Source organism: Anabas testudineus, chromosome 1, assembly GCF_900324465.2.
Source record: "Anabas testudineus chromosome 1, fAnaTes1.2, whole genome shotgun sequence".
Taxonomy (NCBI): domain Eukaryota; kingdom Metazoa; phylum Chordata; class Actinopteri; order Anabantiformes; family Anabantidae; genus Anabas; species Anabas testudineus.
The window spans coordinates 20,377,226-20,404,999 of record NC_046610.1 but is presented as its reverse complement, the minus strand read 5'-3'; the positions used below and the strand labels follow the sequence as shown (position 1 = coordinate 20,404,999).

General features: G+C 42.2%; 3 protein-coding genes across 3 annotated transcripts; 2 read left to right on the top strand and 1 right to left on the bottom strand.

Annotated features, from left to right (window-relative positions):
• The first annotated feature begins 94 nt into the window (after window positions 1–94).
• Window positions 95–7,264, top strand: LOC113161736 (stromal membrane-associated protein 1-like). The gene is made up of 10 exons (XM_026359530.1): window positions 95–356; window positions 829–962; window positions 1,584–1,669; window positions 1,764–1,839; window positions 1,950–2,012; window positions 2,107–2,182; window positions 3,578–3,708; window positions 4,645–4,858; window positions 5,556–5,893; window positions 6,581–7,264. The coding sequence occupies exons 1-10, from the start codon at window positions 239–241 to the stop codon at window positions 6,713–6,715; spliced, it is 1,371 nt and encodes a 456-aa protein (XP_026215315.1). The 5' UTR covers window positions 95–238; the 3' UTR covers window positions 6,716–7,264.
• Window positions 7,265–11,782: 4,518 nt separating this feature from the next.
• On the bottom strand, window positions 11,783–15,008 carry krt94 (keratin 94). Its single transcript, XM_026359531.1, has 8 exons — window positions 14,476–15,008; window positions 14,007–14,089; window positions 13,744–13,900; window positions 13,453–13,614; window positions 13,166–13,291; window positions 12,288–12,508; window positions 12,168–12,181; window positions 11,783–12,065 (listed from the first exon to the last, which is right to left on the bottom strand). Exons 1-8 carry the CDS (start codon window positions 14,914–14,916, stop codon window positions 12,016–12,018), a joined length of 1,254 nt encoding a protein of 417 aa, XP_026215316.1. The 5' UTR covers window positions 14,917–15,008; the 3' UTR covers window positions 11,783–12,015.
• A 7,747-nt stretch (window positions 15,009–22,755) lies between these two features.
• On the top strand, window positions 22,756–26,743 carry krt98 (keratin 98). The gene is made up of 8 exons (XM_026359677.1): window positions 22,756–23,969; window positions 24,524–24,606; window positions 24,744–24,900; window positions 25,467–25,628; window positions 25,719–25,844; window positions 26,143–26,363; window positions 26,508–26,518; window positions 26,619–26,743. The coding sequence occupies exons 1-8, from the start codon at window positions 23,631–23,633 to the stop codon at window positions 26,708–26,710; spliced, it is 1,191 nt and encodes a 396-aa protein (XP_026215462.1). The 5' UTR covers window positions 22,756–23,630; the 3' UTR covers window positions 26,711–26,743.
• The last annotated feature ends 1,031 nt before the right edge of the window (window positions 26,744–27,774 follow it).

Here is a 27,774-nt window from a genome sequence, read left to right as displayed (position 1 = left end):
ACTCTTAGCAGACTCAGTGCGTCATGTGACGTCAGGACTGCTGACCAATCAGGTGCGGTCGCCGCGTCAGCTCTAGAATTCCTGTGGGCGGAGAAGAGATTCCGGTTCCGGGTGTTTTCATATCCCACTCGGCGTCGTTCATCCCTCTGACTATGGTCTTATATCAGAAACTTCTTTGGATTGACGACTGATTAAATTATAATTCTTTTATTTAGAAAGTCCGACTTAAGCCGCGAAGATGACCACCCGCTCGGAGAGAGAGAAGGCCCAGAAACTCAACGAGCAGCACCAGGCCATCCTGTCCAAAATGCTGAGAGAGGAAGACAACAAGTACTGCGCCGACTGCGAGGCGAAAGGTGTGACATTCAAACTGTCGAAGATTTCTCATTTTCACCACATAAAGTTCGTTGTTTGAGCCAGAATTCGCCACTAACTCTAACTAAAAAGACAGCTCTTGCGTTGGTTAGCTTAGCTAAGCTAACTCGCTACAGTGTGAGTTGCTAAAGCTAAGGCTAGTCAGCTGACATCTTTCCCCTCAAGCTACACCAAGAGGCTAACTAGCGAGCTAACTTCTCTAAATCTGCATAAGCTCTAAACAGTGCATGGGCCTGTTCAGCCCAGTTGTAGGTTTTTTTTGCCAGCGTTTGGCATTCAAAAAGGGGCACATCGTCTGGAAAAACGTGAGCTTCGTTTTCATACTGGGTCACCGGTAAAGAGCACAGAGCCTTTTGTTGGCACCTGAAGTCTCTACAAGATCGTGCATGTTCGTGTTTTTCTGCAGGGTTCACGCCTTTGCCAAATTACAATCTACTGTTCTTCCTTTTTCAGGTCCAAGATGGGCATCCTGGAATCTAGGAGTATTTATTTGCATCCGGTGTGCTGGCATCCACAGGAACCTGGGAGTACACATATCCAGAGTGAAATCAGTCAACCTGGACCAATGGACCTCAGAACAAATCCAGGTACTGTTTGTTTTTGTGCTGTTACACAGGTTGACAGCTCAAGTCTCCTTTCATCCCCCGAGCATGTGGGACATAGATGGATTTCAGCTTTCTTTTACTCATAAACGTGTCAGTCTCCATTTCTTTTGTGATGTGTCCATTGTTGAGTACGTTGTCATTTCAATTGTTAAATATAACTTTAGTAACACTGCCTCTTCATGCAGTTAAGGGTCAGGCAAAGAAAAGGTGAAGGTTCATGTACAGATATCAGACCCTTTGTCGGGTCAGACTCCAGATACAATTAATCCAGCTCTCTGACAGCTCAGGTCCATGTCTTTCAACTGCCCTTTCCTTATACAGGCTTTTCACATGCTGATTAGTAAATTCTATTGTGTGAGTTATTAATTGTTTTGTCCAAAAAATGCCGGAAAATAGTGACAGTGTCCCATCACAGTTTCAAAAGCCCAAACTGATGTCTTCAAATGTCCTACTTAAAAATGACTATATGTAAATTAGAGCAGATTACACTGATGTTGACTAATTGATAAATAATTGTAAAATCAGTGCAGCACCCCTAACATATTTTAGCGTGATTATGATGTGTCTACTCCACTTCATTAACCCATCTTTCCTTTTTTCCAGAGTATACAAGATATGGGTAACACCAAGGCCAGGAAGCTTTATGAGGCCAATCTTCCAGACAGTTTCAGAAGACCACAAACAGACCAGTATCCTTCACTGTCAGCCCTCTGAATAACTTTAAAAGTTATGTTGTACAACAGTATTTGTTCTGCCCTGTTTGTCCCTTAACTCTAACCTCAGAGCAGTGGAATTCTTCATCAGGGATAAATACGAGAAGAAGAAATACTACAGCAAGAATGTGACCAATGGGAGCAGTGTACGCACTGACAGAAATGTCATCTTCTTAATATGAAGTGGAATTCACTGTCTGTCATTCGTCTCTGTAGCTGGCCCCGTTGTTCAGTTTGTTTTCTTCTTTCTTTTCAGCCAAAAGATGTTAAGAAGGAGAGGGAGCCAGACAGAGGGAACAAGGTGTCATCCTACACCAAGGTATTTCAGAAGCAGGTTCCTTCATGGATATAGTGTGTCCTCTGCATTTTTTGTGGGGGTTTTTTTGCCTCTTACAACAACTTTATTTTTATAGAGTGAAGAGTCTAGGCCAGTTCCAAAAATCAGCCCTGTTAAGACTTCAGAACCCTCTGTGAACCTACTTGGCCTTGGTGAGTATCTCTGCACACCCCCACGTTAATAGAAAATCAAGTTAATCTGTAATGGACCGTGTGAATGTGCAGAGTGAGAATGCTGTTTACAGTATCAGACTAAGTACAGTTTCACTTTAGATCTGTAGAACTAGCGGTAATAAATGATTGATACATTTCAATGGATATATGGTGCCATGTAGATTATAGATATTCACACTGATATTAGGAAAGTACTGTTTATGACATTTAGGAACCACAGCATGCTATAATGTCGCTGGATATATGATTAGTATAGCATGTTGATGCAGTCATATGTCTGACTGTATATGACCGTGTCCTCACACTGTGGTTCTGGATAGCTACACCGTGAATGTCTCTGTCTTCACTCTTATTGTACATTGTTGTTCCTTTAGCCTCACTGATCCTAAATCTGGTTTGTTGTCTACTGAGCTATAATGAAGCCTGGTGTTCTTTAAGCTGATGTTAATAGAAACTATAAAACTATTCCTGCTGCTCTACCAGTGCGAGGCTTCTTTTTGAGCTATCTAGAGGAAGTCTAACAGCTGCTGACTCACTCACTGAGGTTAGCAGTCGAGGAGTCACTTCTTGTTTCATTGTTTCTAGTTGGTGTATATCTTTACTATGCACATTCAGTGCTTGTAGAACCGTAGAATAATATGCAGTAAAATACAGAAAGCATCACATTGATGACAGCTAAATACTACACTGCACAGGCATGGCAACCTTATAGAAAACAGTGATTGAGTTATGTAGACACTGGATAGAGTGCTCAGGTGCATACTTGCTCTTGAATTCAGGTGACCTACAGTGCCATCTGGACAGTTCGGTTTTGATTTAAAACTACAGCTTGTATGTCTTTTAATTATTGCATTCACCCATGTATCTTTTCAGTGAGCTCAGGCATTGACTGATACTTATGAACAACGAGCATCATCATTTCATTACAGCGTTCTCATTTACAGTTTAAAGACGATGACTTATGAATATTTATGTTGCTGAATGGCTTCGAGGGGCATGGCATTATTTTGATGGCATGTTTACTGTTATATTTGTTATGTGGCCAACAAGCTAATAAGGGTAAGCTGATTAATTTTAATTGTACTAACAGTTATCCTCACTGTGTGGGCTGTTCTGCAGCAGTAGGAGGGCACTGCAGTTAAATAAATAGACAACACATATTCCACAATAGCAAACAAACACGCTATTTGGTTGAAGCCACTTTTCTCAGTAATTTATATTTTATTAGAACTTTTTCATAAGTTTCTAACTGAGTGTAGGTAGAGCACCACTGGGAAATCATGATTAAGTTCTGCTAAACTCACTGTGATTGTAATTGCTAGTGGTGTACGTGTCCTTCCACCTGACAAACCTGTTCCCGTCTTTCTCTCACAGATGCCCCAGCAGCTGCATCAACTAACAATGGTAGCACAAGCACAAGCCAGAACAACAATGACCTGGATATATTCGGTCCCATGGTGTCCAACCCCCTCCCTGCATCCACATCCGCAGCTCAGTTTTCTCAGGTGAAACCAAGTTCCCCAGTTCATATTTAATACTGATTCCTGAGTATCGCTGAGAAGAGCTCAACACTGTGTAGTTGTAAAACTGAAATTAAGTGTGCAATAAAAATCAAATGCTAACCCTCAACTTCAACAGCCCACAAGACAGCAACACCAACACTCAGAGACGGTGAACTCAAATGAAAGAGAAAGAGAAACACGATTCACAATCAGGCGATAGTGATGCAACGTTTAAGTAGGACTGCTTCCAGTGATTACTTCCACTGATTAATTTATCAGTCTAAAATGCTAATTCTTTGCTTGGTAATGATGTTTCCTTTACTGTAAGAACCCTTGTTCAACCTTTCCTTTATTACTGCGCTTACTGAAATATGACTATGCAGGAAGTGTTTTTTTTCCTCTATTGATTCCCCACTTCTCCATTACCAAGACAATGCAATGTCTGAATTTGCCTTGGAAACCTTTTAGTGAGGCTAAGCTGAATTTGTTTTGGTATTATACTGAATACTTTGTTATTATGGTGTCATGGCACAAGTTAAATAACCTAAGTCTTGATGATTTACCAGCACCAAGCCTTTTGTTGTATGAAATATGGGATATTTTAATGCAGGCTATTACTATACCATTAATAAAGGCATAAAATATTAAAACCAATCTGTCATATTTGGCAAACAAACAGCTCATTGCTGACTTCCCGTGTAGGAGCATATTGTTGGGTTGCAGAGACTCACTGATATGTAGTATGCAGTTATAAATTAGCTTTTTTGTATCTAAATTAAATAATGGGACCAATGGGAATTATGTTGCTTATTAATTTGGAGCCTGTAACATCAGGGTGGCAAACAAGGAAGTGAACCTAAATGTTGATGTGCTATCATCGCAGACACCACTTACATCCACACATTTTCTAAATCTCAGAGTCTTTCTTCCTCTCACCAGGTGAGCTCTAGTAACGCGGCCAGCACCCCGACACAAGCTGCAGCAGCAGCAGCAGGAGCCGGAGCCAGCTCAGGGTCAGGCCAGGGAGACCTCGACCTGTTCAGTGACAACAGTAGCACCACTAAAACCGACGACACAGCTAAGAAGCCCCTGTCCAAGGACTCCATCCTCTCCCTGTATGGAAATAATAGCATGTCTCAGCAGGCCCCCGCTGGTGAGATTCACAAACACAGCACTGATAGGTCCTAATCACAGTAATTGTTTGGACGTGTGTCGTAATGTAGTGCTAATGCCATTTATTTTAATAAACAGCCTGATTTTGAAATGGAGAAAGATTCAGACGAGGGCTACTCAGCTTATTGTTTGTTCTAGTGCCTGATTATCCTTGAAACTAAATGCCAGCCTTGATGAGCTTAAAAAGGTTTTGAAATATGATCACATTTGCGAGATTTTCATTTAAATTCAGGAATTTTCTGATCACATTTCAGTGGGTTTTAAACAACATTTAATGCCCAGTCATATCTTGTGTGTTGAAACCAGACACCTTAAGTCTAAACCTACTTATCAGTTATTTAGTGATTAGTGCTACTCTGTGCTGTTTTCAGCAGCAGATTGAATGTCTGCCTGCCCCTCCTTTTACATTTTACTATTAATCCACTTGGGTTATAGTGATATAACCGCTTCTCACCAATGAAGCGGTTATATCACTAGAAGTGACTGTAGAGGAACATGTACGTACTGGCTTGTGTGCCTGCACACTCCCAGAGAGGTTTCCTAACATCTCTTCCTGAAATACAAACAGGCTTCTCAAGCATATTATACAAATCACCCCGCCCTCTACTTCACATTTAAATCCTGCAACAACATGTGCATAATATCCTCCCCTCTTTTTTGCCCTCTTCCCCTGTCAGCTGGTATGTTCATGGGCCCCTCCCAAATGCAGTTTCCAGTCCAGGCCCCCGCTGGTTATCAGGCCTTCCCTGGCATGGGCACAGCTATGCCGCCCACAACCGTCATGGGTGCTATGATGGCACAGAGTGGGGCAGCCATGATGGGGCCCAGTCCAGGCATGATGGTCGGGATGACGATGCCTAATGGCTTTATGGGAAATGCACCACCCGCTGGCGTGATGGGCATGGCACCACGGATGATGGGCCCACAGGGTGGTGCAATGCCTGCAGGCATGATGCCTGCTCAGGGCATGTACGCCATCCAGCCAGGACAACAGGCTCAGTGGAGCATGGGTCAGGTATGGCAACAGTTTCAGTCATGTCACTAACCGCATCATGGAGATGAGACACAATGAAAACCCCAGAGTCTATGTCTTGACTAAACACAAATTATTTAAATCTAAATTGCTAAATTTGATGTAGTTTTGACGTACAATATGAATTTTGTTATAACAGTCATCTGAATGGTGACCATGTACCAAGAGAACACCATTAAATGTATACGCTACAAAAACAGAATTTAACAAAGGACACCTGTCCTTCTGACACATGTGACCACGCCCAGGTGTGAAGGTGCATTATGCAACAGTGCTTTACTGTACAGTGTGTGAACAGAGTGTACCACGGCCAGCAGATGGCAGCACAAGCTGGTTTACAGGAGCTTTGTCTCCAATCTTTTCAACACACTGCTTCTAAGCAGGTTTTGTGCATGTAGTAGGTTCACACAGGAAATAGGACAGAATAAAGAAGGAACGGGTCACAACTGAAAGAAATCGAAGCTAATTGTGAGTCATGATGAAAAATCTCCTGAAGTACCTCCGGGAAAAAAAGCATAGCTTTCATTTTTTAGAAAAGAGATTTTCTCTGGAAAGTTTGATTCTGGAAGAAGACCCTTACGTGTTTGACATGTTGAAATCATTCCCCAAATAGACCCAGTATTCCCTTCATTATTTTGTTACTCACACTAACGTCTCTAACTTCCTCAGGTGAATCAGCAGATGTCAGGGTTGACTCTCAACGGTCCAGGCGGTCAGATGGCCTACGGTCAGCCTCCGTCAGCTATGGGTGGTTGGGCCGCCACCGGATCTGGCCAGACTCTGAGCACACAGCTATGGAAGTGAGCCTTCAAGCAGGTCAATGGTCGGGCAGAGTGGAAGTCGAGGCTGCAGAAAGTGCAAAATCTATGTTGTGCTCACCTGCACCTCACTATGAACTGATGCCCACTTCCACCACAGACCAGCCTTCAGAACATGAAAATTGTATCTCTTTTTTTCCTCCTTCTCCCTTTCTCTGTCTCTCTTTCTCTCTATTGTGTGAGTGAATTGGGAGTCAAACAGGATTACAGCCTGGCAGCTTCTGCCTGTCGTATGGTTTTTGATTATAACTTTTATTTTCCTTTTTTGGAAAAAAAAATACAAGGAAATAACAGTCCCAACAAAAATGATATCGACATATCAGAAAAGCTGCAGGACCAGTTACACAAGCTTTTATTGTATCACTGTATCATTATAAAATTATAGAACATTTAATGAATAGTATTTAAAGGGAGAAGATATGACTCTGTCAGTACTGCTCTCAAATGTACAGCGCTGTATAACCTTTTAAAGTACTTGTGGTTCCCCTATAAAATTAAAGTGCTAATAAATAAATAGCTTCAGTTTTTCTTCTGATTCACTTGTTGCATATTTGTCTGATGTTTAGTGTTAACATTTTAAAAATGTATTGGAGAGCTTTACATCATTTTAAACTTGGTAACACTTATTTTCTATTATAAAGGTTGTGTGTGTGTGTGTGTGTACCTGTGTGTACCTGTCTGCTGGTGCAGTCAGTGTGTTTGTTAAGAGTGCTGTTTAAACCTTGACCATGATGTGTCGGGTTCTATTCAGTGAATCCTGGAATTGGAGGAACTGTACGTGAAGGGATTTAACCTTGTTTTTCATTGTTACTAACACAATGCCTGATTCAGGTTTGTTGAAAAAATATTCATAATATTAGCACAATACACATCATACTGATAATAATGAATAAGGTTTACAGATATAATACTTTTTGAGGATCAACCAAAAATGAAAACAAACACTTGGAAACCACAAGCCTTGTTTCAGTGTGTGCTATGCTCTGCTTCCTGAAGGTGTAAGCCTTTACTGCTCCTACCCTCTAGGTGGGGCTATTGTCATGTTGGAAAAGTCCAGCATGAGAGAAATATTTGAAGGCGTGTTCATAATCACAAACGACATAACCTTATCAGTCAACCAGGGTAGACTGATACCATAAGAGCAGACCTGAGCACTCAGGTCGGCAAACCTGAATCGTTTCCAGTGTGTTATCACATGCATGTGTATAGATAACACAGTAGAAGACACTAGTTTGAAGGACGGCCTTATTTAGAGTTACATACTTCTAATGCTTTTTTCTTGTGCACTCTGAGTTTATTAATCTTGCATCACTGCTGCTGCTAGCTGTGCCCAAACGGTCAGCCCTCTGTAGCTGCAGTCTGGAAAGTTTTTAACCAGTAGATCTTTAGATAGTGGCATCTATCTGAGTTATGTACTGAGAAACTGAGTGCTGACACATACGAATGTGAATCTGGCTGTCACAATGGATGTTTAGATCATGTTTAGGTAGAAAACTAATCTAATGAGTCTGGAATATTAGAGTGTTTCTTTTCCTGAGCAGGTAACACCCAGATTCTTTAGATGTACAGGAAACCAGCACCTGGTGGCAGTATCGCATCAACTTTTACAAGGGGGAGTCGCCCAGTAAAGTTTCAGAGCAGTGACCTAAATGTCATTATTCTGTTTATTGTTTGGCACCAACATGCCCTTACACTGTCATCTTCACTTCTACTTTGCTTTAATTTGATTTGTAGTTGACCTTTAACTTCTCCTGCTCTAACATTAGTTATATAACGCAGAGCATCAAGTTTATAATTACTGTTTAATAGCTGGAGCAATGAATGCGCTTTTGTTCACTTTTTTTTTCTTTTATGAGTCATTAAGGGGCTTTAACAGAAATTTCCAGAATTTGGAAAATCAGAGTCAAACTGTGTGTTTACAACCAGTAGCAGCTTGTTAGGGAAAATATGCCTCACTCTGCCTCTGAACACTTTTACTGCGTAGTTATTGTACATGCTCAGTTTTGTTTAGTGTACTTGCAACAGGATTTAAAGAAAATGTATTTCTTGCCATACATAAGACATGTGGGTGTGGTTTCTCCACCCTGTGCTTACCAGGATGTGCTCCAGTATACACCCATCCAGCCCAGGGGAAGCTTTAAAAGTGACTGTGGTTTGGAAAGTCTGTTTTACAGTCATGGCAGAAAAATGCTTCAGGGTCAATCTTATTGTTTCCATAAGCTCACTCTAGCATGATAGTGTTATATGTGAGTATATTCTGTGTATGTACTAGAAAGAGCTGCTAAGCTGTAGAAAGCCCTGGTCAAGTAGGTCCGTCCGGGTCTTCAAGCTCTTGTATTGTATGAAGGGTGTGGTTCCTCAAACCAGCCGTGCCTGTTAAATTCCCACCTTTCAGCTCTTTCTTATTAAAACAGAACAGGCTGTACTTCAGAGGATGATACCCACTGTCAGCAGCCGTACTTTAATTATGGGCACTGTCACTGGCTGTTCTAGCTCGCACTGGAGAACCAAACTCACAGCCATGTAAACAGAGAGAAGCCTCACATCTCTCTCATGCTTGGCAGGCCCTGAAAGCCCCTGAAGTGCGTTTGGCTTCTCTGATTCTCAAATGTTCCTGTTCCCTGCTTCAGCTCCAGCACAGTTTGAAAACTTTCACAGGAAGGTCTGATGCCATTCGGGGCCTGAGACCTTTAGCGAAGACGTTATGCATTCCTCTCAGCTTGTGTGTAAAAACCCAACACTGCTTCAGAATAGAGTCCAGTTGAGTGAAGACTGTTCCTGCTCACTCCAGACCCTGAATGGACTTTGTGACCCTGAAACAACATTCCTGGCTGATAGAGACTTCAGCCTCTGGTTTAACTGTTGCAGACATGACTAATACTTAACTAAACATTTCACTGATATGAAAATTCACTAGAAGTGATTTTCCACACTGAAATAACACACACTTACTTTTCAAGTGAGTTTTTCTCGGAGACTTTTGACATTTCTTAATTAGACCTTAAAAAATTTAATATGTTGAACTGATTCTTTAGGAATAGTTGTGAGAAATCCAGTTTTTGAGGTAGATGAAAGATTGCCATCACACTCCATATGGCTGCCTAGAGCTGGTTAACTTACAGCAGCATGAAGACTAGATGCATGGGTTAAAAAGTTGGACAGTATCCATTCCTTCCACCAAGACAGAAAACATCCCAGTATCCAAACAAGGCTAGCTTTCATGTTCACAGTGGTCTTGCCTTTGATTGAACTTAATAGATCTCTGAATTGAACATTGTATGCAAAGTATTTCATGCCATGAAGTGAATAACATCTTCCTTTTTCTTTTTCCCATGATCTCACCCTCAGCTCGCCTCAGGCTCGCCTTGAATGGCAGGCAGCCATGAGGGAGAACATACAGGAACGTCTGTTGGCAAATTGACACTGCTTTCTGTCATATTCCTTTGTGTATCCACGTGCAGACTGTCTACTAATGATTGTCATCCTAATAGGTTACAATTCCTACTTTATTATTTTATGATTGCAGCCAAGGTGAGGCTCTACTGCAAATTGAAGCTTATCTTTCTGCCGCTCCCACATCCAGTTACCAGGGTAAGTTCAGGTCATGACAGTCTTTCATAATTTATAGTCTTTTCATGTATAATAAAGAAAGTAGGGCTACAGACAGGTGCTTTTTTTTCATCTTGGAACTCCCTTCTGTCTGTGTCTTTATGCTAAGCGAACCAGGTCCCTGCCTCCAGCAGAGCAGTATCAGTCTGAATATCTCAGTCTCTCTGCAAATAAGAGAATGAATGTATTTCTAAAAACAGAAAACTATTTATTATCATTTAAAGTTTGCATCACACAGTTCCGCATTGTCCCCTAAATTATCCCAATTCAACAACAGCATGTTTGCAAGTGCCACATACGTACTATTCAATCTTTAGCAGCATCAAGTGTTAACGTCAACTCACTCATGTGCCTGATGTATCACCCCTGACACTGGTTAACTCTTAACTCTTAATTAGATGTTCAGTTATTTCTCTGCTCAATTTGATGTCGACAGCCACCAGAGCCACAACATTAAACACCGATCTGGGGAAAAATGGTCTGATGTTGGTGCAACATCTTTTTTATGACCTCTGCTTTGGATTTTCATATGAAATTACAATCATAACTCTACGGGCTCAGTCACCAACTATCATTAGGATATTGTGGAAGGCACACTGGTGTGCAACAAAATGGGTCCAAATATGGGTGAGTGAAGCTCCTCGAAGGGGGGGTGGATTTTGCAATTTGATCCTCTGTAATCTCCATCTTCTCCAAAACCAACATTACACCATCATTTGAGAATTACAAGCTCTTCACAGGGATTTACTGTAATTTCAGAGGCTGTACAGAGTGCAAAGGCTCTACCTTTTCTCCATCTCGTTTGTGCACGTACAAATACACAGCGCATGGGAATTACAGTCTCCTGCCTCTGCTTCACACAGTAAACAGTCCCACCTTTCAAAGATATCTTATCGTAACAGCCCATTGGTCATTCGTTATCAATTGGAGTTCATAAAAGGGGCCAAAGTGCAGCAGTCTACTGATAGCACCTGTTTCCACAATGACTCGCTTTGTTCACTCAGTCTGTGTTTGCATTACTACTCTACTGTCCAGAGCCGTGTGTGTTCTTGTTACTAGGTGACAGAAGTTACACAGGCTTCGTGGGACGTTGTGTTGAAAAGGCAAAGATTAGTCAACCATTTGGGTGTGTCTTGTTGAAAAAAAAAACAACCTTTGGGCAGACCCCCGGGCCTCACAGTCCCATAGCTGCTTTCTCTATGTAAGTCAACTCAACACAGCTGTGAGCTTTTTTTCTTTTAACCATTGTTCCCCCCCTTTCCTGAAAATAGCTCTGTTATGTAACATCGATTTCCGCAACCTTATATCCCACCTCCCCAGAATGTAGCCCCGTTGCCATGATGACTGCATAAACAGAGCAATGTAATGGAAAAAGATGTCGACACTAAAGTCACGAAACCAACTCAGTTTATAAGTTCACCAGCAGATTTATTTTTCAGACAAGTCACACACACACACACACACACACACACACAGTATGTCAGACTTCTCTTCTTCTCTTCTACAAATGTTGGTTCATACAGAAGCGCAGGCTTCACTTTCAGCACTTTCAGTTTTCTTCAGTACAGCTTCACTCCTCTCATGTAACAGCTCTTATTAGTTGGAGAGAGTGTATGCATGCGTCTCTGTGTGTGTATGTGTTTGTCTGAGAACAGCTTGTCCTGCCAGTTGGGCTTCCTAGCTGGAAGAGCGCACAGTGGTGGTTGTGACTGTGGTCTTTGAGGTTCCTGGTAAAGAGAAAAAAAAAATCATGAAGGCAGTGCTTTAACTTTGATTAGGCTAACATCACTGATGTTGTGTAATGTTTTGGTAAAACAAAAGTCATTTACCTGTACCGATGGGTCTAAAATGACACGGAGGGGAAAGGAAAACAGAGAAAACCGTAAATAAAGTGGCCATGTCTTATTTTATATAGAGTGTGTCAAACACATGCTGAGTTGTGTGTTTACCTGGACTCCTCTGTCTCCAGCAGGCTCCTGTAGGTTGCGATCTCCTGCTCCAGCCTGGTCTTGATGTCCAGCAGCATCCTGTAGTCCTGGCCCTGCTGCTCGATGCTGGCGCGCACATTGGCGAGCTCTCCTTCCAGCATGTTGATTGTGTTCTGGAAGCCGGCGAGCATGGCGCTGTAACGGGCCTCGGTCTCTGCTAACGTGTTCTCCAGAGCCCCTTTCTGTCGGAGAGAGGAAGGAAAACGCTGCTGACTTCATGCACAGGAATGACATTGTGTATATTTTGTTACATTCAAACCAGTTTAGCTAAATCTTTTGTGGCAGGTCTTATGATTTGAAACTCTTAACCATGAGCCACACCCCGGCTTATATGTGTTTGGCACCAAAGTATGTTTGCCAGCCCCCCCCCCCACCCCTTTTTATAAAGGTACAATTAGCAGAGGTATAAGTGCAGCACTGAGCTTCGAATGCATACCCCACTGTAGCAGTGCAGCACAGGGAGTGTTGAATGATTAACTCCAGCTGGACACAGATTACATGGGAGTAGGAGCTTTGAGCCATCCAGTCCAGCATTCCTTCGGCTTTCTCCAAGCTCATTTATGTCTTCCAGAGTTTGAGCAGATGTCTGTGAGCTGTTTTACTCAGCACAAGTTCCTCCCTTCCCCCTCTCTTCAGCTCCCATCTTTCTTATCTCAGTCTCCCTCCCTTCATTTTTGCAGTAAAGCCTCCTTCACCCTCCCTTCTACTCTTTATTCTGTCAGTGTCTGTTTCTCCATTTCCTCTCTGACAGGTCAGGAATCTGGGAACTTTGCTCATAAAAGGCAAGATCAGTGAGATGTGAACAGCTGCTTTTGGGTTTCTTTTTTTATTTTCCTCACCATGCTTAGTTGAGACTGTAGCTCGATCTCCAGACCCTGTAGTGTGCGCCGCAGGTCACCGATCTCTGTCTTGGACGTCTGGATTGATTCTGTGCTTATGGCCACCTCTTTAGACAGGGCTGCCGACTAGAGTGAAAAATAAAGTCACAGTTAGAAGTCTGGGTGGCTACTCATCCTACTTTCACAGAAGATGATGTTTAATTACAGTTTACACTGCTGAGGGAGTAAACCTAGTCATTTGCAACGTGTGGGATATGGTGCCTTTGTTTATATGAATATCTTTTCACCTTCTCATTAAACCAGGTCTCATGCTCGCGACGACCTTTTTCGGTGATGGCTTCGTACTGGCAGCGGATCTCCTCCAGGACTTTGTTTAGGTCTTGCTGAGGTGCAGCATCAACCTCCACATTGACTGTGCCAGTAAGCTGAGAGCGCATTGCTGCCAGCTCCTAAACAACAAGGGCAGAGACGAGTCAGCATTAGGAACTACTTGCACAGTGTCAAACAGTTGTGATGAAGTAGACCCCTGTTGTGATATTAAGTGGCGGTCATGATGATAGAAGAAGAGCATCAGTCACCTCTGCGTGATTCTTCTTGAGGTAGGCCAGCTCATCTTGCAGGCTTTCAATCTGCATCTCCAAGTCAGCCTTTGTAAGGGTGGTCTGGTCAAGAAGGCGGCGCAGGTTGGCGATGTCAGCCTCAACTGACTGGCGCATCATCAGCTCATGCTCGAATCTGATCAGTTTGGAGAGCAAAAAACGTTTGATATCAGGCAACTATAACTTGTTTGACATTTACAAACGGAAGATTGATCCACAGAAGTATAAAGAGTTGTGCTTACTTGGTTCTGAAGTCATCAGCAGCCAGTTTGGAGTTGTCAATCTGGAGGAGGATGTTGGCGTTGCCGATGGTGGCAGCATTGATCTTGAGACAGAAACGAAAGTGGCAAAATTAAAACAACGAAGAATTAGATAGTTGTGGAATTGCGCAACATGATCTGTTGCCAGAATTACACAGTTATTTCCTTGTCACCCTCATTACACGCATCACCCTTTGAAGTCCCACAGCAACAGCAGATTAGTCATGTTGTCATGGACACTCCTCTCCCTCACTCAACAACATTTTTTTTTTTGACCTCTTAGAAGTTAGATCTTGTTACACACCTCTATCAGTTTAAACCTTCCCTTGATAATTATTAACAATAATGCAAATATTTTATTTGTTCAGCTGTTAAAACTTTGTAGTGCACACACACACACACACACACACACACACACACACACACACACACACACACACACACTCTCTACCTTGTCCTTCAGGTCATTGATGATGGCCCAGTAGGCGCTGTAGTCCCTCTCTGCTGCAGGGCCTTTCTGCTCGTAGTACTCTCTGATCTGAATCTCCAACTTGGCATTGGCCGCCTCCAGAGAGCGGACCTTGTCCAGGTAGGAGGCCAGACGGTCATTCAGGTTCTGCATGGTGGCCTTCTCATTCAGGTGTACATTGCTCTGGTCCAAGGCACTGGACAGGTCAAAGCCACCGCTGCCAAATCCTGCACCGCCACTAAACCCCATGCCACCTCCATACCCAGAGGAGACAGTACGCGCAGAAGCAGAGGAGATGCGGGGGCCACTGAAGTTGAGCCCAGATACACTGTGAGCCTTGTGGGGAACCGAACTTGTTGTGTAGCTGCGGCTCTGTCTGATGATGGTGGAACCGCTGCCAATATTGCTGGTTCGTGGATACATCGTGGCTGACTGTGTGGTGCTCAAGAGAGGACACGAGGAGAGAAGACCGCTACACAGCTGTGCACTGTAACAGGACTGCGAAGTCTGATAGAGTGAGGCAGGCTGTTGATATAGTGTTGGACCTGGGGCGGGTCCATCTGAGAGGAGGGAGGTGGAAATGGAAGGAGGGAGTTTTCCCTTACAGTTCAGTCATGGGCTTGGCAGAACCTCCATTTGTTTTCTTTTAAGGACCAGGGTTCAGTTTCTTTCCACTCCTGTGAGGAAACTGTTATGGAATGTGTGTGTGTGTGTTCTGCTGCTGTGTTTGTGTGTGAGGAGACTGTGGGGATATCTCTGAGAGTGTGTGTGTGTATGATACATGTATGTGTGTTTCTGTCTGCACGTATGATTTATATATGCTTTAATAAACAGCTCTGCGTCCACTCTCAATCACACGAGTCATTTTGTGTCCAAATGCAAACAGAGAAGGTGCAGAGCTATGGTTTAAGTGTCCCACCATAAGTCAACATTCACGTCAAGCGCTTGGTAAATAATCTCTTTCAGTCTGTCAGTGTCCTTACAAACTGCTTATTATGATTAAATGAAATGATTGTGAAGTCACATGAAACATGTACATGTATTGTAACATAAATGGCCGAACTAGTTTTATTAACAACTATTTTGCAAAACGATTGATTTGTAGCTTCATCAATTCTTTGCATGATTCTGTTTCAGTGAGTAAAGGAGGTATCGATTGCAGGCAGTTTAAATTACAGCTGTTGGCATTAAAGTACCTGCATATATGAGTAGAGCTGGAATTAAAAGAAGTTGTTACTGATTGACTGCTTCACAAAAGCTTTGTAACCTTGAACCACAGACCAGCTTTGTTTTCCATATTTTCAGCCAAACGCATTTCAGGGACTTTGTTAGTACCCATTGTTCACCGTATCACACACAACATCCCCTCTCAGTCCTGCATCCTGAGTGTGTGTGTGTGTGTGTGTGTGAGTGAGTGAGTGAGTGAGCGCGCGCGCGCACTGTTCATTTTGTTCGTTTTGGACAAGTCACAAGCTATGTGAGCGATGAGACTGTGCGCCTCAAGGAGTCATGTGTGGTTTCTGTGTTTGAGCATAGTTCATGTGTGGGTGGTTGGGTGTGTGTATGCACAACTGTGTGTTTTTCTGTGTGTGTGCCCTCCTTATCTCAGAGTTTGGCTATGGCCAATTTCTGAGCTCTTGTCGGATAACATCTAGTGGCAGCGCAGAGGAGGTGAGTGAGGCACATGGTGGTCACTTCTCAGTGAGAGGGAAAAATGAATCATGCTGCTTGTGCACGGTGTGTATGAACAGGGTTCGGTCACTGTGTAATTTACTCTATTACATAATCTACTTAGACAATTGTGTATTTATATACATTGGTGGATAAATTAGAGGATTATTTTTTGCACACAACAAAGCTCAGTGAACTGTTTAAAGTTCTGTATACAAAACAGAAACACGTTGTCTTAGCCTTTGTTTGGTTATAATGTGCTTTTTGCACTTGTCTGCCATCAGTGGTATATGCAACAGAACCTTAACCCCGGTGACTAAATGTTTCTTGAAGAAAAGCTCCTTGGGAACACTTCATAGCACTTTTTCATCATTTTGAGTGATGATTGAACTCGGAGAGTTTCATCCCAGTTGTGGCTTTGCTCCAGCTTGTAACTTGTCTATGTAAACGTGAACAGGCTCCTTTCATTCCTCAGTTCTATAAACATCTTCACTATTGACCTTGTTCTAAAGAGACAACCTAGCACTGATGAAAGTTAGGATACTAATGAGTTTGACTCATCATGACTGAAAGGCATGACTGATTTCATCATGACTCTGAAATTGCGCCATGATTCTAGTCTGTGAAGACGGTTAACTTAGTTACAATGAAAGACCCTAATTGCACCTCTAAAGAAAGAAATCTAAGTAGAAATATGAACATCTTTTTTGGATATCATAGAGACCGTATCCTACAGGCTAAAGAACAAAGGGACCATCCAGCTTGTTATCAGCCGCAGCTGATGCATCATGTGTAACTTGCACATCTGCACCGTTGATGCTGAACAATACAGGTTTGGTTCAAGATTTACTGGCACTGTATTAAAGGAAGGTGTGGTATATTTCAGCAAGACAATGCCAGACCACATTCTGCACGTATTACAACATTGGCTCAGAAGTAAAAGAGTTTGGGAGCTAAACTGTCCCGTCAACTCGTGCCAAACTGATTCTTTTCTCCATTTTTCTAGACTCGTATGCACATAAATGTAGACTTAATTATATAATTACACAACAAATGTTGTTAAGAAAGGAGATCAGGAGATCAGAATAATCTAAATTATTAGCCGAAATATTAGCTGAAACAATTTGTTACAAATATTTAGAGGTAAAGAGCAACATGTCCATCTGTGTTCCAGGTTGCTCTTTCTATTTTGGTGAAACTCCAGTGCCCACATAAAAAAACACTGAGCTACTCTAAACTAAGCCCCTGAGTGAGAACAGGAAAAACTCCCACTAGAAGCTCAGAGAGGAAAAGCACACACAACCCTGGGTGGCACAACTCGGTTTCCCATGGGTGCAGAAACAGACAAAGCCTCAGGAGACTTGTGCAATGTTTATCTTAAAGTGGTTTGTTATCAACAAAGATACGCCGTGATTTCAAACAAATCTATCACAGATGAAATGAACCTTCTCTTGTGCTGAGTATCTCACGGGGAAACTAAATCAGTGTCAGTCTTGGTACAGGTGCTGAGACACGGGCAGGGAGGGGCAAATATGTAGTTGCTGGGCTGTTTTGTTTACAGTAGGTACAACTTAGGACAAAGATAGATGACTGTAACACAACATGTCACAGCAAAGTTGATGAGTTCATGTCTTGTCTTGGGCTGAGACCATGATGGGTGTTGTTGGTAAAGCCAACCTGATGAGTCATGCACATGGTTAACTGAATAACTCAAAAATCTCCTCTACAAAGTTCCAGGAAACTCCACCACTTTTTTCATTTTCGTCGGTTTTATGTGAAGTATCAATGCGACCTTTTTCAGCTACGTTGTAATTACTTTGGTGAATGACTAAGACATGTGATGATTATGTGTTTACCGCTTCTTGTGAGAGCTTCAGAGCCGGATTAAGCCACTTTTTGGTTTTGTGCATGATTGAGAAGAGACGTTTAAGATACTCTGAACAATCACATCATGCAATGTTTCCAGTAACTTGAAACAAACACACATTAACAGATATCCAAGGTTAATTCTTTAAAATTACCATTAAATCCTGTCAATCTTAAAAAGCTTTTCCTCTAACTGCATCTCAAACCTGAGGTGTCTCCACTTTTAATACATTATGACTAATAAACAGTGTGACTCAGTAGACAAACTGCCCCCTTCAAATCCAACTACCTTTAGAGAGGCGTGAAGTAAAAGTGGAGACATCTTAATAAATAGATTTCAACCTGTACAATGTTTTTCTGGACTCAGAGACACAGCAGTTTGTGCCGGCAGCTGACTTCAATGGATAAAACTGAGCTTGAAATTTCTATGAAATGGTAATAAAGTGTGTTAATTATAGTGCATGGTGCTGTAATTATAAAGGTACAGCAAATAAAAAGAAAAGAAAGTGGAAAGAACTACTTGGAAAACGCTAATTAACTATTATTAAAGAACTGTTGCAGAAAGATTGCCAGCGGCAACAACATACTGTTCTGAATTTCCTTTGACCATCTGCAAAGAATAGAGGGATGGTTTCCATTCAGGGCGAAACAAAGAAATTCCGGGTTTAATTAGACATGAAAGGAAGTCTACTGAGCAGTTTCTTCCTTTAAGTATATCACCCTAAAGTTACAGTTACAATAGGGTCAAAACAGTATCAAAAATAATCCCCTGTTTGTGTTGCACCATAGCAACAGCGAGGATGTCTGTGTGTGTCACAACTCGTGCTTCAATCTCATCTATTGTCGTGCATTCTGGATGGTCTGGATTCCTGCACCTGATAGCAGAAGACTACAGGATGATCAGTTTCACTGTGCAGTGGGAGCGAAAGTTGGCTGCTGTTCTCATGTCTTTCATAAACTGGTCACTTCCTGTAGCAAAACTTGGCACATCATGTCATGTCAACATGCAGCGCTGTGTCTCGTAAATGAATCTTTGTTCGTTGTTCCAGCACTTCAAGGTGCTGCTGTCACTGCGGCTGGCACACATGGAGCAATATGCAGCTCTCAGTTCCAGATGCCAGAGGGTCACCATTTGATCTTTTGTCATTAGGAGAAACACTTTTGAAAGCACAAATAGATTACTGACAAAATGTCTTCATCGTTTGCGATTGTTCCAGCACAGTGTGGACAAAGAGCACTGTTCATTAGAGAAGAGAGAGCGACAAAAGACCACCATGATATGTGCAGACATGATGACTCACTTCTCATGATCCCCTGACTCTTCGTCTGTCATCATGTCACTTTGTTTAATATTGTGCTTCTTGTCCACAGTCAAAGCTAATGGCATACCCCTAAGCTTCAACTGTGTTTGTGTTTAGTGCTAACAGGTAAACATGAGCATGTTACCTCTTCTCCCAAAGCATTAAAAATAAAGCTACAGTATAAAACACTGGTTATTTCATTAAAATGCCTCCTGCTAAATCTGTTCTGAGTAAAGTGAACAACAAACAGCATATTCGTGCAGCACATTTCACTACATCAGGAGAAAGTACAGCAGTAAACTGGCTGGCTTTTATGAACTTGTGACTTTACCTTAGCCAACAATGGAGTGTTGTGTGTCACTATGAGAGTTTGATAAGGTTTTGTGAGTCTGTTCCAAAGTTATATGACTTCTGACTGAGCAGCCATTCCCACCCAGTGTGAAAGGTTAATCATTTCTGTCTTGCTCAATAACCAAGAAATATATTACAACTCTTTTGAAATGTCCTGCTGGCAGACACAGAATTGCAATAATGCAGGTCTGTGCAGAATTAGCAACTATGAGTCACGGATATGAGCGTCCATGGAGCAACATGGTCCTCGGAGCCTCCTCTAAATGTACCACACCCCTGCGTGGCCATTGTCATCTCCTGCTCAACGACTCAGCCGACGCTGCACGATAAGATCCCAGCATGCAACATCCCTGATAAAGGTTCAGCACTGAACCGCTGACTCCACAGAATCAGTACTATGAGCTGAGAGGGGGGATAACTCCTGTGATTGTATGTGTGTACACGTGTATCAACAGGTGTACCATATATAGAGCATTTAGACTCTCTTATACCCTATAATCCACTTGTCCACTGTAGAGTGAGTAGACAAACATCTGTTGCTTCAACAGACCTACTGTACCTCGGCACAGTATTGGAGAACGCTGTGCCTGACTAACGGTGTTTCATGCTGTATGGGGTGTAACTATGGTTACTTCCTTCATTAACTCTTTGACATAAATCAAGCACTGATTCGTGTGTGTGCTAGAGAAACATGTCATAGTAGGGTGTCACATTTGTGGGATTTCGCACAACACAAGTAAATACCACATTTCAAATGAAGTCCCTCAAGTAAGTGCTTTCAGTAAGTGGGCAGCTGTTCCATTTTATCTGGATGTTAAACTGCTCATAAACCAGCTAAAGAATGACAACTTAACGATGCTGTAATTCCCTATGTGCTTGGCAAGTGTAGCTAAATACCTATTGTTAATAAAGCAGCCTTCCCAGCACAGAGGAGGGAAAACGTGTGCTCGTTGTAATCTTACCTTGATCTTTCAAACATAGTACAGTAAAAAACAACCTTCATAACTGTGACAATTTGTAATAAGGTTATTAGGTGCTGCTATCTCACAGTGCACAAATGCAAGTCATTGTCACACTGCCACACCCTCAATCAAAAACAGATTTCTGACCTGTGGAGGGGACATTTACAGCTGAAGTGCACCATCTAGTGATAGTCACTGCAAAAACTGCTCACCGTGCAGACTGAAGTGGATCAGACGCAAGTGAATCTCCACGCCACACCCGAGAGAGTTGAGAAAGTTGTAAGAGTGACACTTCAAAGTGTAGGTGCACCACACTGTCTTACATTACATTTGTCATTTAAAGAGGATTAAGAGAAATGTGAAATTCAAACCATGGCAATATCTGTTTACTGAAGCCTAAAACATATTAAAGAATTATTGTGTGTTTGTTCAATAATTGTTTTATTCCCACGCAGGTCAGGCAGACTCACTTTTCCTCTTTTTGTTTCCCTGTGAGTCAAACATCAGACAAAGCGTGTGGCTATCAGAAACACACAACTCTACATGAACTGTGTGCACATTTACAACTGCAGAGAATGTGCGTGTGTGTGTGTGTGTGTGTGGGTGTGTGTGTGGGTGAATGAGATTTGGGCTCCTGGAGTGAGCACAGTGCAGTCATTCTTGTTCCTGTTTGAAGATCATTTGTTTTCACTTGGAGCCGTCTGCTCAGCTCTGGACAGTGAACTGAAGTGGGCGTGGAGAGCTGACGGGAGGTGGTGAGTCTGTGCTTGGTCACGATTGGTCTGGAGTGCTGCACATTTTTTTATCATACACCTTGGAATACTTTTTTTTTTTTTTTAATAGCTTGCAAAGTTTTATTTCCAAACATTTGAAGCAGTGAATTAAAAACACATATTGCTCTGGCAGAGCAGATTTTTCCCTGAGCTGCCTTCTTTGGGGTCTACAGGAACATTTATTTCCAAGGATTTGTTGGTGATTATTTTAAATCTGGACTTATTGCATTGTGAATAACACTGGGAAATTGTTAATAAAAACTAATTTTACACTGGCCCAGAGCAGAACTGAATACTGAATCTTCACTGCACATCATGTAAAATGTGTTTTCTTGCAAGAAGATCAACTAGCAAAAGCTGGTTTTCTGGTATATTTGCTGTTAAAGAGTGTATAAATTCCTTGTATGAACTATGGTTCAGTGAATACTTTCCCTCTCCCTCCACATTGTGCTGTTCGGTGTCACAGCCAGTAATCTAAGTCAATCCAGCACTCTGCTGAACCACAACAAAACACGTTGCATCAAGTTATTTTAGTTATTTTTATGAACAGTCTGGATGAAACGGGTCTGAAATGCCACCTATCACCTGCAAACACATTAGGAACATCACTTATCTTAAAGGAATAATTGTTACTAACAAAAAGGGGTGTTGGTGAGGGGCAGAAGGCAGGAGGAGCAACATTTCTGTCCCGAGCATTTCTGAGAACAAAGCATGTTTTCTAGAGCTGAGGAAGATGTTTAAAGGGATTCATTTACATTTGTAAAAGTTGTATAACAAGCTAATCATGTCTGTCTGGCTACTGGAGGGCTGCAAGGGTTTTAGAAAACAAGGGTGTAAAAAAGTGAATGTGGTGTCTGGAGTAAAACACCTTTATGTATGTAATGTTGTGAATGTAAAATGTTTAGCTTCGGGTGCTGCTGTCTGACTAGAACAATTTTACAGTTAATAATCACAGTGTGTCTGTGTATGACAGGTAAAAATGTCCACACTGTAAATCATTTTAAGTCTCTAGGTTTCCCTGCACCATTGAAAATGTGAGATCAGTGAATCCAGGCTACGAGAGGAGAGTACTTCAATATGGTTTTACTAGTTAGGCTAGAATAGTGGTTTTTAATGCTGTGTGTGTGTGTGTGTGTGTGTGTGTGTGTGTGTGTGTGTGTGTGTGTGTGTGTGTGTGTATATGTGTGTGTGTGTGTGTGTGTGTGTGTGTGTGTGTGTGTGTGTGTGTGATTACAACTCTCAATTTTTTTATCCTAATTTTAAAGCTACAAAACATATTAGTAACTAACCTTTTACGAGCACGTCCTTCCATATAAATGTGCACTAAACCTAAATGAAAGACGTGCCAATAACCTTTTTTCAAAAAATAAGTCTGATTTTTACAGATAACAATCAGTTGTCTCTGTCTGAGACCTCTCCCTGTTCATCAGTGCTGCTGCCGACTGACACAGTTGATGACAGTGAAAGGCACTGGGGCAGCGCTGCCAGACGTTCAGGCTGTTATATTTCCCAAAGTCACTATAGAGTCCTGTCACAACGATAAGATCATAGCAGATAATCAGCAACTTATCCAGCTGGGGGTAATTTATCAGAGAATCAGATTTTGATAAAGAACAAAAACTGTGTTTTCCCCACAAACTAAAACATTTCAAAGCCCAGAACACATTGAACAAAACACTGAAGTCATTCACCTTATTATATTAAAAATGAATAATTAATATTGTCTTGAACATCTTGGCTACAAACCTATGCAGCAAAAACAACACTGGCTAACTTATAAGTGCTGTGCCACCACGCTTTAGCTCCTAAGTGTCACCAGGGTGAAAATATTGCTGGTATGTGGCATTTCTGTCACTGCTGTGAGCAGTTAACCAGGTAATTAACAGTTTCTGTAGAAGATAAAAGAAGCTGGAGCCTGTTTAAATGTGCAAGAAATGCCCCACTACAAAACAATAAAATGTGGTGTCACAAGTTGGACCTGAAAATAGCTGGATGAACCCCTACCCACCAGTTACCACACCCGTGTGATGAAGAAAATGCATAGAGAATTAGAGGGGGTTAGCCCATCAGCCGCATTCTTCCCTTTCAACTACCCATGTAGCCCTTCCCACTTGGCCGTGTGTAGCAGCTATATAACCAAGGGGCCACAGTGATGCTCTCAACTGCAGATCAACTCCAGTCGTCCTGCTTGGTCAAGATCCAGAACTGTCATCATGTCCTTCAGCAGCAGATCCTATGGCCAGAGGACCATGAGTGTTTACGGTGGAGCAGGTGGTCGTGGCACCCGCATCTCCACATCCCAGGCGAGCTATGCACCCGTGTCTGGAGGCTTCAACCTGGCTGACGGCCTGGACCTCCACGTCGGGGCCAACGAGAAGGCCACCATGCAAAATCTGAATGATCGGCTGGCCTCCTACCTGGAGAAGGTGCGCACCCTGGAGAAGGAGAACGAACGCCTGGACAAGCAGATCAGAGAGTGGTACCAGAGCAGAGCTGTGATCTCCCATGACCACACCAGATACTTAGCCACCATCGATGACCTGAAGGACAAGGTAAGAGGAAGGAGACAGATAGTGGGTGTGTTTCAGTGTTTTCAATTCTCATCTTTCTGATCTCAACACACCGTGGGTGTGGGGGTGAGTATCTGTTGGAATGTCCCTGACATTTGGGTTAGAGAGTTAGATTATAGTTTCAAAGTAGGCCTTCTTATCAGGAAGCAAAGAAAGCAGACAGGTGATGATGTTCATGATTGTCATACCACATTCATTCAAACGAAGCCTCCCATCCTGCCAACAGTCCAGTGTCACGGCTATAACTATACAAGAGGACTGTGCAGGTGTAATCTTACACATATGTTCTGTAGAAGTAATGCATTGCTTTTTGTATGTTATGTGAATGTGTATGTTAATATTAGTATAACTACAATACTTCCTGAGTAGAAATACTTGTTACAACTTTTGAGAACTTTTTAAATGATCCTCCTGACCAAAGTATTTTCATGAACCCCACATCAACCAAAATGTTGTGTACAATAATACCTTTGTGAAAAATGACCTTAACTGTTCTTTTTCTTACTTATTCCCTGTGTCCTCTGTTTCCTCCTCAGATTCTTATTGCCTCCAGGTTCAATGCTAAGACACTCCTCGACATTGATAATGCAAAACTGGCTGCTGACGATTTTAAAATGAAGTGAGTGTGCCTGCCCTGCCACATATTTGACGCTTCACATGTGCTTCAAAGTGTGAACTCATGTCCAGCTGGCAACGTCTAATCTTACTGACTCGCTGAACCCTCTTTGATCGCCTTCTTCTGTGTCACCGTCTCAGGTATGAAAACGAGCTGGCCATGAGGATGACTGTGGAGGCAGACATTGCTGGACTAAAGAAGGTGCTGGATGATATGAACCTGGTCAGGATGGACTTGGAGAGTCAGTATGAGAGCCTAAAGGAAGAGCTCATTGTGCTCAAGAAGAACCACGAAGAGGTGAGATGGTGAACAGCTAGTAGTTGACAAGCAGCAAAACTGATGAGTTTACATGTGTCAGCACACTTTACCTCCAACACTGTGTGTGCACATGACCTGGAAATACATTACTATTCATTAGACAATGTTCAACATCATCCATGTTTTCAGCAGGGAGCTTAACACACCAGCTGTTTACTGTAAGACATAGTTGTCACCATCTGTCATACCCAACTATTGTGGCCTGAGCTGGATAGAATACACACAGCCTGTGGTAACACTGAGGAAACACAGTGTTAGGTTAATGTTGTTATAAACAGGTCTGCCGCCTTTTCCTTTTTCCCAGCGCTACACCTCTTTCCTCTGCACACTTCCTCGTATTCTTCTCTTTCTCCATTATCTCATTGCTACTGTTATTCTAAGACGCTGAACCCACATTAACACAGTTGAAACAGGTCAGAGACCCTAATGTTTCTACACATGCAGCACACAAAAAGTTGATTAGATGCCTGTAATAAGTAAAACACACTAAATTATTCTCTGTTATCACACTGGCTTATTGAGGTGTTGCCCTTTGACCCCTGCAGGAGTTGACTCTGCTGAGGAGTCAGATGGGTGGCCAGGTCAATGTGGCTGTGGACGCTGTTCCCTCTACAGACCTGAACCAGGTCATGACAGAGATCAGGCAACACTACGAAGGCTTGATTGCCAAAAACCGCAAGGAACTTGATACATGGTACCAGAACAAGGTAAGAAGGTACAACTTTTGCAGCTTATCTTCAACTAGCAGTCATCTGCAAACAATTTTAAATAATACACGTCATTTTCTCTCTGCCCAGGTCGCAGCAGTAGAGCAGGAGGTGATCACAAACACAGAGTGTTTGGCAACATCCCGCACAGAAATTAAAGACCTGAAGAGCACCCTGCAGAGGCTTGAGATTGAACTACAGTCCCATCTGAGCATGGTATGTCCATACTACACAGGTAGTATAACAAATACCATGTGACAGCTAGACTCCAGGAAGTTAATGTTGCTGGCAACACTGCAAAATGTTGGTTTTAGACTTCAGTTTTACTTATAGTACAACACACTAGCTTTATATTTAGCGTCAGAATGTGAATATTATCAGTCTAGATAGCTGCATGGATAGATACAGTAGATAGTCATTTACTAATCCTAAAGGGAAATGTAGGATTAAATTTGCTGAACATCAATCACTGTGTGCCTGCACTGCTAAGAACGCCTTCCTCTGACCCTCACAGAAAGCATCTCTAGAGGGCACCTTGGGAGAAACTCAGGCACGCTTTTCTGCAGAGTTGGCAAACCTCCAGCGCATGGTCACCAGTCTGGAGGCTCAGCTGTCCCAGATCCACGCTAATATCACTACTAACAAGCAGGAGTACGATATGCTGCTGGACCTCAAGAACCGGCTGGAGCTGGAAATCGCAGAGTACAGGAGGTTGCTGGATGGTGAGGATGAGAGGTGAGACCCGGGGAAGAGTGAGAAACAGTAAATGGACTAGAGATTATAGAAACAAATGGAAACATTTAATGGTGAAGGAGATTTCTACAGTATATTCCAGACTAATATTTTTCTTGTCTTTCCCTCTGTTTCCCTCATCACCAGCTCAAAACAAGGTACGCTAATTTTCATCTAAGTGTAAAAATTTTATTATTAAAGTGCACCTGAGGTTTTACTTATCATAACGTTTGATCGTGATTGTTGTTTCTTCTTCAGTGGTCACAAAGGTTATCACCGTGGTGGAGACAGTCGTGGATGGAAAGGTGGTGCAGAGCAGCAAGACTGTTGATGTGGATAAGATTGAGTGAAAAACTGGAAGGAACAGCTAATACCAATAAAGATCATGCAGTTGAATTAAAGCTCCTTGTGTTGCCTCATTCTGTAATGAGCAGAATATTCCACATCTGCATTTCCCTCCATGCTGAGTAATGGAGATTTTATGTGTATGTGTGAGCTGCACAGTGATGTGACTGTGTCCTGAAGTACATCTGTACAATGCTGTGGTAGTAAACTGTTAGGGAAATGATTTCTTATATTGACAATGAAATACAGTACATAAAATATGAAGGGTTTCAATCACAATGACAAACCAACAGGTAACTATCTACTAACTACTAAATAACACCACTGTTTTAGTCAAGTACTGGTTTCACTAGTTAGCAACCGGGATGAAGTTACTACCTACCGAGCATTAAACAACAGACAGGCAAAGATACAGATGCAAGTAAGGTACAACAGCACCACTGACGTGCAGTTTTAAGGGAGCTAATAAGGTGTTTTTTGTTCAGTCTTCCTGCCAATTTGTCTCAGAGGCCTATTGTGGTACTGCAACATGCCCAGGAAAATGCACATTGGAGACAAATCGGTAGAATCAGAGTCACTTTGCCAAACCAGTTAGAGATAAACCTTTTGTTTGTATACTCTAGGTTGGAATGAATAGGCCCTAGTTGAGTTTATTATAATTACACACATGGTCTGACCCCTAGTGGCCAAACACCAATAAATGCAGCTTTAACCAGTGTAGTTGAGCATGCGTTAGGTGGAACCAAACTCCCCACATAATTTGCGACAGGGAGTGAATTTCATTCTCACACCCGAGCAGTGTGGAGTTTAAGAGAAAGCAAAGACTTAATTCTTGAGCTGCAATAAGGCTAATATGAACCTGATGTAACTGTTTTATAAATAAGATGTACCATTGTTTCAGTGCTCCCCTCTGAAAACGTATTTTTTGAATTTTTACTGGAGAAACAGTCCTGCTGAACGTGCACACTGTCCTCACTGTGTGGTCTGCTTCACTTTTATTGTTACATTTAGACCCATGAGCCGTACAACTGCAGTGCTGTAGTTACTGGTATCTAAGAGGAATTGCTCA